At 38.2% G+C, this 11,795-nt stretch overlaps 1 protein-coding gene across 1 annotated transcript in view; it reads right to left on the minus strand.

Moving 5' to 3' along the window:
- Nucleotides 1-11,795, minus strand: part of LOC106891816 (plectin-like) — a 28,818-nt gene that overhangs the window by 12,753 nt on the left and 4,270 nt on the right. Inside the window, exons 8-19 of the mRNA XM_014948591.1 lie at nt 11,650-11,754; nt 9,901-9,996; nt 8,454-8,579; nt 7,869-8,021; nt 7,467-7,621; nt 7,202-7,328; nt 5,915-6,098; nt 4,781-4,938; nt 4,287-4,465; nt 3,911-4,049; nt 3,028-3,221; nt 233-395 (exon numbers count right to left, since the gene is read on the minus strand). Of these exons, the coding sequence (XP_014804077.1) occupies nt 233-395; nt 3,028-3,221; nt 3,911-4,049; nt 4,287-4,465; nt 4,781-4,938; nt 5,915-6,098; nt 7,202-7,328; nt 7,467-7,621; nt 7,869-8,021; nt 8,454-8,579; nt 9,901-9,996; nt 11,650-11,754 (1,779 nt within the window). The remainder of the gene's footprint in view (nt 1-232; nt 396-3,027; nt 3,222-3,910; nt 4,050-4,286; nt 4,466-4,780; nt 4,939-5,914; nt 6,099-7,201; nt 7,329-7,466; nt 7,622-7,868; nt 8,022-8,453; nt 8,580-9,900; nt 9,997-11,649; nt 11,755-11,795) is intronic.

An 11,795-nucleotide genomic window follows, 5' to 3' on the forward strand; every position in this document is an offset into this window, starting at 1 on the left:
ATAACCTGATTATAAAATGACTATAATCTGTGAGTGATATCTTAACAATGTTAGCTGCACTGTAAACATAAAACATAAAAACCGCTGAATAGTTGGAATTTTACAGTAAGGGCCGAGGGACATAAGCACTTCCCATCAGGAAATAAGACTTACATGACTGGGATCAAAAGATATTTGAACTCTCTTACAGTCATTAAAGCAGTGCTTTCCTCCAATGAGATCCCTTCCATACCTTGTGTTGGTTCAGCTGTTTAGCCAATGCTTTGCTATTTTCAGGATGGAATTCTTGAATCTTTTGCTGAGTATCTTCCACTTGTTGAATCCACGTGTCCAAAGAATTGTAAGTATCCTTGTAATACTTCAGAGATTTATTAATACCTTCTAAGTCACGCAACCTGATTTTAGTTCAAAAGATATGCCAAAGGAGAGAAGATGAATATAAAACTACAACACCAAGTCAAATACAGCTTCAGGTGTCTTAGCTCTGCTGTAGCTCACACTATAAACATACTAAAATAGCACTAACTAAAGAGTAAATTAACTTCTCAAACATCAAGATTCCCAGCTTGAACAAACCTTTTCACTTGTCATAAATGACAATCCAGGAGAGACCCAACTACAGAAGAAATTCTGCGTATAACCCTCATTAGTGACCTAAATTGCTTGAAACTCCTCGAGCACAGGAATCCCCGTGCAAAAGGGAGGGCTCTGCAACAGCAATTAACTCTGTTATAAGAAAGGAGAGTATTTCACATCTGACCTATGAATCAAGAAGGGAAAGAGCTGTACCGGAGGTTAAGTAGCACTTTACCATAGTCTGTGCCTCCCACACAACTAAAGGAGTTACACCAAAACCCAAAGCTTTTAAATATTCTAACGCGTGAAAGCAATCGATCCTGCTGGGAAACTCCATTTTTAAAATCAGGGTTTTGACCTGAAAGAAAAAAGTGCCATTTATTTCTTGAAAGTGGTTTCCATACCGATGAGCATACTGACAATTTTTCTTTCCATGATCCTTATACTTCAAAGCTCACACAAATGCAACTAATCCAAAACGCTGCATGACTATGGATAAATGTATTTATTTAACAACTTGTTATAGTCTGGTTTGGAATGAATAGTTTGAATAGCACTAGTGGTGTTCTCAAAATGGCAAAAAGAGACCGAAAAAGAGCAAGCAATGGAAACAATATTGCTCAGGTTTCATACTTAAGCATGTTTTAAAGCTAATAACCATGAAAAATTTCATACTTTAGCATGTTTTAAAGCTAATAACCATGAAAAAGAGAAAGGATCATGATAACTGCAGCCAATATTTGTACGTACTTGTTGCATAATGATCATCAGTCAAGCTGTTTGGAAGCAGCAGAGAGAACATTTGCAGAAAGCAGCTTGTTTACAGCTACGTGCTGCAACGGCCACAATCTGTCCCAGCTACACTCAGAGTCACTACGTATTAACAGGCATTTTTCAGCATCTTCTATTCAGGACAAGGCCCTCTGAGGAGAGCATATGGTTCATATTTGCCCTCTGAAGAAATAAGGGCACTTTAGTACCTCATGAAATGACTGGTTTATCATTTAAATTCGATCACGCTAGCAGGTGATGGAAAAATGTGAGGTGGAGTTAAAGGTAGCCATTGTGCAGTCAGCTTTTGCCAACGTCCCTTTTAGTTTCTAGCAATCTTAAATAGAGACAACTAAATTAGTTAATCACAAATGAGCCAGCTTTTGCCCACCTCCCTTTTAATTTCCAGCAATGTTAAATAGAGACAACTAAATTAGTTAATCACAGATTAGTACCTTCACTATTGCACCTGTATGGATATTTACCACTTAAAAAAAAAAAACCAAGAGGGCAAAAATGCAAAACGTTGTTGCATGAAGCTTTAATCAAAAAGGACTATCTTTGATGCTCCTCTTCAGAGTAGCTATAATGACAAAATAAAGTCTATTTTAAATGAAATAAATTCAGGCTTCCTTAACTTGTCCATCCTTTCCATATAGGAAACAGAATTATAGACCCGATTTTTTTTTTCCTACAGCCTATAGTTCTGCCTCCTTTCCATATAGGAAACAGAATTATAGACTGAAGGAAAAAATATTTCCAGGAATGTCATGGATGGACATGTCCTTCAGAACTACAGGTAGGTGTGTTCTGCTGTATCTGTACATGGGGGACATTCTCACGTATCGTCGTGACACCAACACTGAAGGGCTGAATTTAGAGCAACATCTTAACTGGCTCTTGAGGCTGCATGGAAACAGTTGCACCCCAAAAAAGAAAATACTGGCACTTCACCAAAAGTTGCTGCAACAAAATTATCCCAGAGTCAATGGAAGCTAAGGGCTTCCAGACTTAGCACTTGAGTCATTAAATGCAAGTTAACGTGAATCCAATCATTAAGTGATGGATCAGCTCACCAGTTCAGCCTGTCAGAACTAATTATGTGGAGAAACAGATGGTGTTTCCATAGGACAGCAAGGCATTTCTGCAGGCTTTTTTGGAAAGAAAAAAGACAATTTCCCTCTAGTGTGTCTCAGTAAGTTGTAATTAAAGTTTCTATATCACAGAATCATAGACCGGTTAGAGTTGGAAGGGACCTTAAAGATCATGGAGTTCCAACCCCCCTGCCCTGGGCAGGGACACCTCCCACCAGACCAGGTTGCTCCAAGCGCCATCCAGCCTGGCCTTGAACCCCTCCAGGGATGGGGCAGCCACAACATCCATATCTTGTTAATCTTTTGGTGCTCAACAGTGACAGACATTTCCATGGAAAAGTAAGACAACGATGTCAACAGACAGAACCCTTGATCTTGGCACTTTCCACAAATAGTTTAGAAAAATATTCTGACCCATTTTAAAATTAATCACAGAAAAGGTAAGAACCCTTGATCTTGGCACTTTTCACAAATAGCTTTGAAAAATATTCTGACCCATTTTAAAATTAATTTCTGATTTTTTTTCCTCAGAAACAAAAAAAGCAGCATAAAATAGGAACAGATTATAAAAAAAAGTTATACAAACCTGTTTTCAATTTGAGAATGAATGTTTTGCCACCTCTCAGCTAACTGATCAACTTTCTCTTTATGCCAGTCAAAGTCCAGATCACGTTCCTTGTGCATTTTAAACATCTGATCACTGATCATCTTTGCCTTCTGCAGTTCATCCTCTAAGGCATGGAACACTTGTCTTTTCTCATCTACTTCAGATCTCCATTGCTAGTATGGGATAAATGACAAATTGTAAATTATTCCTAAACTATGACACCATTTTATAAATGAGTATTTTCTATGAGTAAAATGTATAAATGAACAAATGAAAAATATTTAAATGAGTATTTAACTTCTGGTTGCTCAAACACTGGAATGGCAGGAGAATGGGTAGATGCCAATCGTTCTAACAAAAAAGCATTACTAATAATTTGCAATATTAAAATGAGGTATATACAGCACACAAGAAATGCTGAACCTCAATCTTATCCTTTCTCAAAGACATCTGCCAAACCTCCTAGGAAACCCTGAGCTGTGTTCCATAGCTGTAGCAGGAATGTTTATTGTGGCCACATTTATACAACAATATATTTCTGTTGCCTTAAGTATGTGTTACTTTTTGGAGAGACAAAAAAATTAAGTCTTACTGCAGCATTAACAAGTGCCACTCTTGGAAGTTCATACACCGCAACGCATTTCCAGCAGCAGAAATGAAGATGCAAACTATCCAATTCCTAAGGATCCAAAGCTGTCACTTTTTTCTGAGATGTCAATCCTAATACAGACTTTCCTCCAAACACACAATCTAACTTTTGATACACTCTACAGTACAGCATAACCAAAACAGGGGTTGTAACACAGATCATTTTCCTACGATTTTTTGATTTGCCCATGAAAAGGTACCAGACAACTCTCACCTTTAATGTACCCATCAGATTTTCAATATTGTTTTTGTCAGCTGTTACTGGCTCTTCTTCACACAACTTCGTTTCATAGCGTTTTACTAAGGCTTCTGCATCTTGGGTGTTCTTCAGCACCAAATTTACAGTTTTTAATCTGAAAAACAGTAATCTCCTGTTAACAGAACCATTAATAACAACAATAACATTAATAACAACAGCATTCAACACACTTGTGTTTTTCAGCCTTTTCATGTCACGGGCTATCTATGCATACAATGTTAAAAATACATTAACTCCCTTTTCTTGTATCAGTATTATTCATACTAATATCTTTATTTTTATGAGAAAACTGTAAACTAAGAAGTGTGATGGGAGATGGCCTGTTACATACTTATCTATGTATATGGAAGACATGGAGTAAACTTGGTTCATGTTCTGAATAACAACATTGAGTTCAGAGCGCAGAGTAGGGACCGAAGGGGAACCAGCAGCTTGACTGAAAAACTCTTCACATTTATCTGTGATGACTCCCAGGTCCTCCTTCAGTCGGTCCAGTTCTTCCTTCAGTTTCTGTAAAATGAAGGGTGATGGAAAGCATGTTTATCTTACATCAACCTCACGTATACTCCAAATATCATTATCAGTACATGCCTGCTCTCCTTTGCTTCTTTCATGATTACACCATTAAAAAAATTCAAAAAGGAACATACGCATGAAAGGGAAAGTAACAGAGTCACCATTTATTGGCATCTTTTTTCTCATCTTTGACTCTTGGCTTTTCAAGGTGCATCGCAAATTTTCCTGGCTATGCTCAAAACGCCTGGATATACTTGTTTTAAAATAAAACTCTTTTCCAAGGTAAAACAGTCTTTCTCAAAGGCCCACCTCTTGCTCTGAAATCCTAGGCAAGCTTTCCTCAGGATCATCCCTTTCCATCGGGGTTCGGATCTGCCGTATTAACCGCTCCTGGCAGCTCTCCAGCTGAAGCCTGATATTTCTAACTTCGGAGATGTACAGATTGTAAAGAGATTCTTCATGCTCCTCTGTAGAAAGAAACAAGGCACACATTCACAAACCAAGCCATCACACCATTTCCACCATGGAAACTCTTTATAAAAGTCACCATTCTACAGGTCTTTTCATGACTGGCTAAAATGCCATCGGTTTCCATTTGAATTTTGGCTATAAAGCAAATTTTAGCAACCTTTAAATTTTAGCTATTATTAGATCACCTCCTCACAAGTGAAAAATTAGCATAGATCTTTGACCATCCATTCCAGGCACAAGCATTACCCCTTACACAGACACTGCTAAACTCAGTGACTGACTTTTCAGCCAGATGATATCAGGCATGATACTACAGTAAATCTCCAGAGTTTTAAAATTTTTTTTAAATCCTCTCTTTCAGATGCCCAGGGCAACACATCTTTCCTATAGGAAAGGAACTATGCTAATGCAGTAATCAGCTTCGAACTACTGCATTTCTTTAAGTCATTAGCTACTTGACAGTACATCAGAGCAGGTATTTTAAGCATTCTGTTCTTATTGTATTTAAAAACAGAGCTAAGAGAGCAGTAACTACAGCATTCTGTGGAACTAGGAAAGTATCTAGGACACTTTTCTTGCCATACAGTGTAAAAAAAGTTCTAAATCTGTTATAAACTCAACAAAGTAATCCAGTTGCATTTCCAATATTCCAAACCAACTAAACAGTGAGCTGTAGTGCACAGAATAAATTCCTGGGATGTAAATTTTTTGTAGCACTCTGTGTATTAAGTAACATATCAATATTTCTACATAGCTTAATATACAAAGTTAAAAAACCTTAGAGCCTCTGTGCAGTGTAACTGTGCACATTGTTATAATGATGACACTATCTGTTCAGAGGAACTGGGCATTAACAATATCAAAATGATAAAATAGGTAATTCACTAGAGCTTGCATTCAGAGAGAAGTTTGATCAAGAACTACAATCTCTCTCGTGAGGCCACCTTTCTACTCTTCTCAGCAAAGTTTTACCTCTTTCTGCAGATTTCAGAAGCTCTTGATAGTATTGCTTGCAGACATTAACTTCTCTTTCCAGCTGCGCCGTATCAGAGCTCGTAAAAATTTTGGACTTCTGGCTATCTTCCACAAAATCATCAAAACGGGACTGCAAATTGCTTAGAACCTGCTGATGTTCACCTGGCAACATCGTCTTTATCTGCAACAGATTACAAACCCAAGGCACGGTCAGCAATGATGCACCACCCACACGGTTCCCTGTAATGATTTTTATCAAAAAAGCAATGTTGATCAACTACTGAGATGGTAAAGTCAAAGAATGGAGGGTTCTGGAAGCTTACTGCTCCTTGGCTGAAGTCCACTTGACAGGCATCAGCATAACAGCTGACTTTACACTCACTATAAAATCCTTTTCCACCTTTAATGCCAGTAGTGGGCTGTGTTAAGACAATCCTACATCAGACACCACTTCTCCATCTAATACCAGGTAGCAACAAACAGGAAGGCAGAGAGAGTCACACAAGTAGGGATACTTCAAGAATTATCTCAGATTTCTCCTTTTCAACAGCAACAGTGGGGAATTCAGAGTGAAAATATCCTTTTGGATATTACAAATATTATTGCACCAGTCTGTAGATAGGCACCAATATTGTATAATAAACTATTATATTCAGTATGTTGCTACACATCTAATTGTGTAATTCAGTGACCTCACACACTGTTATAGCCAGACAGAACAGGATTTTGATCTGTATCACTATTTCATCTCTGACAAATTGATTCTAATTAGCTTATTAACATTTCAAGTTACAGACATGTATAAAAATGAATGTATTACGGAGGAATGAGTGTTGAGCTGCCTTCAGCTTGAAAGGCTGAGGGTTGCTTCCCAGTTGTTCCATGGTTAGTAACAAGTTACAGCAGTAAGGAAATATGGGGGTTTTCATGAAGATTAACCTAATGAAGCAAATCTCCCCGGGTATCTTTAACGTTAAGTGCAGAAAGGTAGACCCTTCTAGAACAAAATTCAGATGTAGTCATTGTTCAATGGCTTTCAAGAGATGCCATCCCTGTGCTTACAGCAGGAGAGTGGGGAGATGAGCTCAATGTGGCTGCTGGGACAACCTCTCTGCTCCTTCCCCCAAGGCACCCGTGTAAAGGCTACTCAGATCAAGGCTGGACGTTGTACAGTGGTACCCAGCGTGGCCACCGCCAGCTATTCCCATGAGGAAGATGAGGATTGCTGCAAATCCTTGATTATGTAGTAATTCTGGGAAGTGTAGCCTACGACTCAGCACGTACCGAGGCAACGTTGCCAGCTCGAACAGCTTCAATTTCATTTGTCAGGTAATGCCAGGACACCACGCTCTTCATGTTTAGATGCGACTCGTGCCAAAGGGCCAGAACATTCTGAAATTGCTGTTCAATCCTGAAACGTAAGAAGATTCCGGCTTTAGAACAAAGTAACACGTGAAAAGGGAAAAAAAAAAAAAAAAGACATTATTTTAACCCCAGCTTCATATAAATGAATTTTAAAAGAAAATGGATGGGTTTGTTTTGTCCCTACCTGTTGGCTGTATCTATTGCTTCTTTGTTTGGTGGAGGAACTGTAAAGCATACAGATGGAACCATGGCCTCATTACCGCTCGGGCTAATGACTTTCCATTTAGCACGATGGGAGTTGTTTGCTAATACACACTCATCATCTTTGTAAATAGTTATCTAGTATTAACAGAAAAGCAGAGTAATTTAATGAGCTAAGCGTTACAAAATCCTTTTACAGAGCACTTCTGCAAATGGTGTCAACAAATAAGCAGCAGAACAACAAAAACAATGTTCAAGGATTCACTCTTGTTTACTAGGGTGGAAGAAATTTAGAGCCTAGTGTTCTGCAGGAACATGGCAATTAATGAAACTTTAGTTGAATTCTCACGTCTGTAATTGATTTGAGGAAATTCAAGTTTCTAACCTCAATTTGTCTATAGTCACAGATGGCTTTAATTGGGATGGATGTTTTGAGTATACAGTCAGGGTTCCTTGGCTTCAGCTGAATTATTGCCTTTGCTCTCCCCACAAGGCCTGCTACTGTGCTCTTATAGTGCAAGAGTTGTTCTTTTTCTTCCTAAAACAGTTAAGAAAAGAACACATTGTAAGAGATGGCCAGAGTACAGTGCTGCTTCTTTGATCCTGTTAAGTTTTTATTTTCCTGACTCGTTTTACTGTGTTCCTTAAAAATAACACAATTTACAAGAACAAAGTATCTTTCTGAAGTCACTGTTTTCCCACAACATCTGATACTGTAAAGATGAATAAATAAAACTGTATTTTAAGGGTGTGAATTGTAAAGATGAAGAAATAAATAAAACTGTATTTTAAGGGTGTGAAAAACAGTCATTATACATAGATAAATGCAATTATTTAATTATAAGTTCTAAACCACAAATCTTCCTTCACTTCAAATGAATAATTTTAACTCACCATTTTTATATCCAACTATAATCTACACATTTCTTGTTCAATTGTAACTCATGTTAATAGATCCTTGAGTTCTTACCATAGACTCCTGGACAAGTTCCTCCAGCCTATGAAGGCTGGTTGATCTATCACAACTGTATTTTCGGTATATGGTATCTTTCAAATTCTTTAAATATTCCATGGCTTCTTTGGCATCACTGAAAAACTAGAATGAGATAAATATCTGGGTTATTTTTAAACAGCCTAAAAAGTACACAAACTGCTACGTTATGAAGCTTTTAAGTGCTTTCTTTTTAAATCTAATCTTTTCTAGTAGCTTGAAGCGATCACTGCACCACACAACGCTATTTGTGATCTCATGTCTAAATCTACTATTCAAGAAAGCACACATCGTAGCATCAGTTATTCCCAATGCGATTTACAGGCAACATTAATTCAGCAGTTACTGAACTTTAGTTAATTACCGTTCCTGCAATGGAAACAGTTTTTGAATGTTTCCCTTGGAATTACAATTACTTTCATACAGAATGACCAGACAAAGCCAACAAAGTGCAGTAAATTTGCTGCAAACTTCTGCAAGAGCCCTGGAGCAAACATTCTGTGCTGGAGGGGAAGTGAGCTCCTGCACTTGGCAGTTGTGCATGGGCATCTGCACCTCCAAACCAGGGTCCTGGTTAAGCACAATTGGGAAGGGAAGTGTCCTGTGATAATCCTCACTCCATTCTGCCCCTGAAACCTCGTTTCTCAAATCCAGAACGCCCATTTCTTCCCCCTACCACTACAAGCCCAAATTGCCCAACTTCGTCTTTTCCAGTGCCCATTTCCTAACTTGGGGCTCTCACCCTTCTTAGCCCAAATGTATCTCATCCCAACATCACCCTCTTCTTCCTCTTCAACCACTCAACCAACCCAGAAGACACGAAGGACTAATCTCTACAACTTAAACATAGAGTAGGGTTTTTTAAAAACCAAAAACTCTTAAGTCTTTGATCCTCATGCATGTAACCGAGCACCATTTGCTGAGTATGTAAATGGGCAATAGCCAGAAAGGGGTTTCACGGGCCACGCCTGCTGTCAGGGCCTTTTCTGCTCCATTTATTATCCATGCTCTACGTTCCATTTCTATTTGGGTACTCCTGGAAAAACCACCTAGAATATGTTCTATCTTGGCCATCATTAATCATCGTCCACTCTACACCACCCACAAAAGCTGCATTGCTGGCGGTTGTGTGTGACGCGGAGAGAACATGACTTGGTTCTCAGAATCTCTCCTCTATGAAAAACTATTAAGCCAGATTTTCATCTGATGTTGATGAAAACACCCGGTGTTGAACTGTTTCATCAGTTGTGAACTGATAAGACCATAGTGAAGATGACACAGGTGTGGTACCGCTGTGGGAGCATGGCTCATCATCTAAAGATTGCACATGACAAATGTCTATTCTACAATTACTGAGAGAAAGCAACTGTCAGTTCAGTGGAACCTTTAAACTATGGTACTAACTTAAAACACATCTCATTCTTACCTCAAAATATGCAGCATTTTCTCTCAAATGCTGTTCAACACAGTGACAGAGCTGAAGAATCCAGCTCCATTGTGTCTGCATTGCAGCTCTGTAGGCCTTGAAAGGAGACAAAGAGATTTTACGAAAGGAAATGAAAATTAAAACATGCATACATTTCCAGAATTTAGGAATCATAAAAGTAACGTAGCAACCACAAGCACCTAAACTTAACCTCCTCACCCAGGAAAAGCAAGCTGCAGCAAGGAAAAGTCCAATTAGACATGAAAAAAAGTCCTATCCCTAAATGACGCTAGTCAAGCATCAGAAAACTCACCCAGAGCAGCTGTGAAATGGCCACATCCTGGGGCAAGTTCGGCAAAACAAAGCCCAGACACTGCTTTAAGCAGGAGCTGGACTACATCTCCTGAGGTTCCCCTCGTCTGAGCTAGTCTATGATTCTGGGGTCCTATTTACTCACTCAAAAAAGCTGGATCCTTCCTCGGATACAAATCAGGTATTAAAGTAACACTGAATGCACAATAAAAATAATTAAGCAGGACTCACTGCAATGTATAATTTTGTCTCAGAGTTGCACAGGAATTTAAAGAAGGTAAGGCTACTCCAGTGATGCCTTCTGTACCCTCTGCCTGGTGCTGCACTAGAAACGTGCCTCACGAGTGTTCACCAGCAGAGGGTACTCTTGACTTTGTGAAATCAGCCAAAAGTCCCAATTTTTCAATTCTGTGCCATTATCAGGGAATTCAAAAGAATTTTTCCATTAGCGTAAAGGAATTTCAAGCTGATGCATTAATATATATAGATTCTTCTGTAGAAAAGGCATACATTTGTTTTTTTTTCTTTTTAAACGTCCCGATACAGCATTACTGCAGGCATCATAAACTGCACAGTCATCTTCACTGTGATGGCCTGCTTCATAACATGTATCTTTAATATATTCATATATTAATTATATTACACTGATAAGAACCCATTAGAACAGCATACACTTCTACTATAATGGAATTCCCCATGTTACATAAAAAATCATTTATTACTCAAAGTAAATGTTATGAGAAGGAAGGAAGGGAGTTTTCTTCACATTTCCAATTTATGCAGATATAAACTCACTGAGTTGAACCATAAAAATCCATCCTCTCTGGTTTTTCATTCTTATATAATAAATCAGCTTTTATTGTTTCCATTTTTAACATCCAAACAGGATTCACAATTCACTGACAAATAACTTAGGAAACCAACCCAAAACCATAACAGGAACCCATATGTATAGAAGTGACTAGAAAAGCTCAACTGAAACTTCTTTCAATCCAACAGGGGAGAAGACACCTAAAAACAGCTCCGTGCCCTCTGTCTGCCAAGAATATTTGCGTCACTGCTCCAGAAGCTGCGTTCATGACCAGAAACATCTGTCCAGACCAATTCTGGAAATATTCATTTTAAACTTTAGGGAGATTTTATCTAAGCAATCCAAGACGTGACACTAACTTTACAGAAGTGGTTTTACTTTTTGCAGACTGGAAGACAAATAGAACACAGACGCTGAAGAGGAAAAAAAAGGCCCCATTATTGAGAATCTTGTTGTTAAATTCCTATGACTTAGCACTTCCCTTTTTTCCCAAAAAACCTAAGCCCTATTAAATCACAAAACTATTTTCTTGTTTGTGTGCTGTTTTTATTAACTTCCCCAAAAACCTAAGCCCTATTAAACCACAAAACTGTTTTCTTGTTTGTGTGCTGTTTTTATTAACTTACCTCAATGGTTAGCCTGGCTGGGTGATTTTCAAGAAGCAATTGCTCAGCTATTTCTTGTACTGATTTAATAACTTCTTCTTTTTGATCAAGTTCTCTCATTAATTCCTTTTTTCCAGACAAAAAAAAAAAAAAAAAAAAAAAAAAAG

This window comes from Calidris pugnax, unplaced genomic scaffold (genome assembly GCF_001431845.1).
Source record: "Calidris pugnax isolate Ruff unplaced genomic scaffold, ASM143184v1 scaffold163, whole genome shotgun sequence".
NCBI classification, from domain to species: Eukaryota; Metazoa; Chordata; class Aves; order Charadriiformes; family Scolopacidae; genus Calidris; species Calidris pugnax.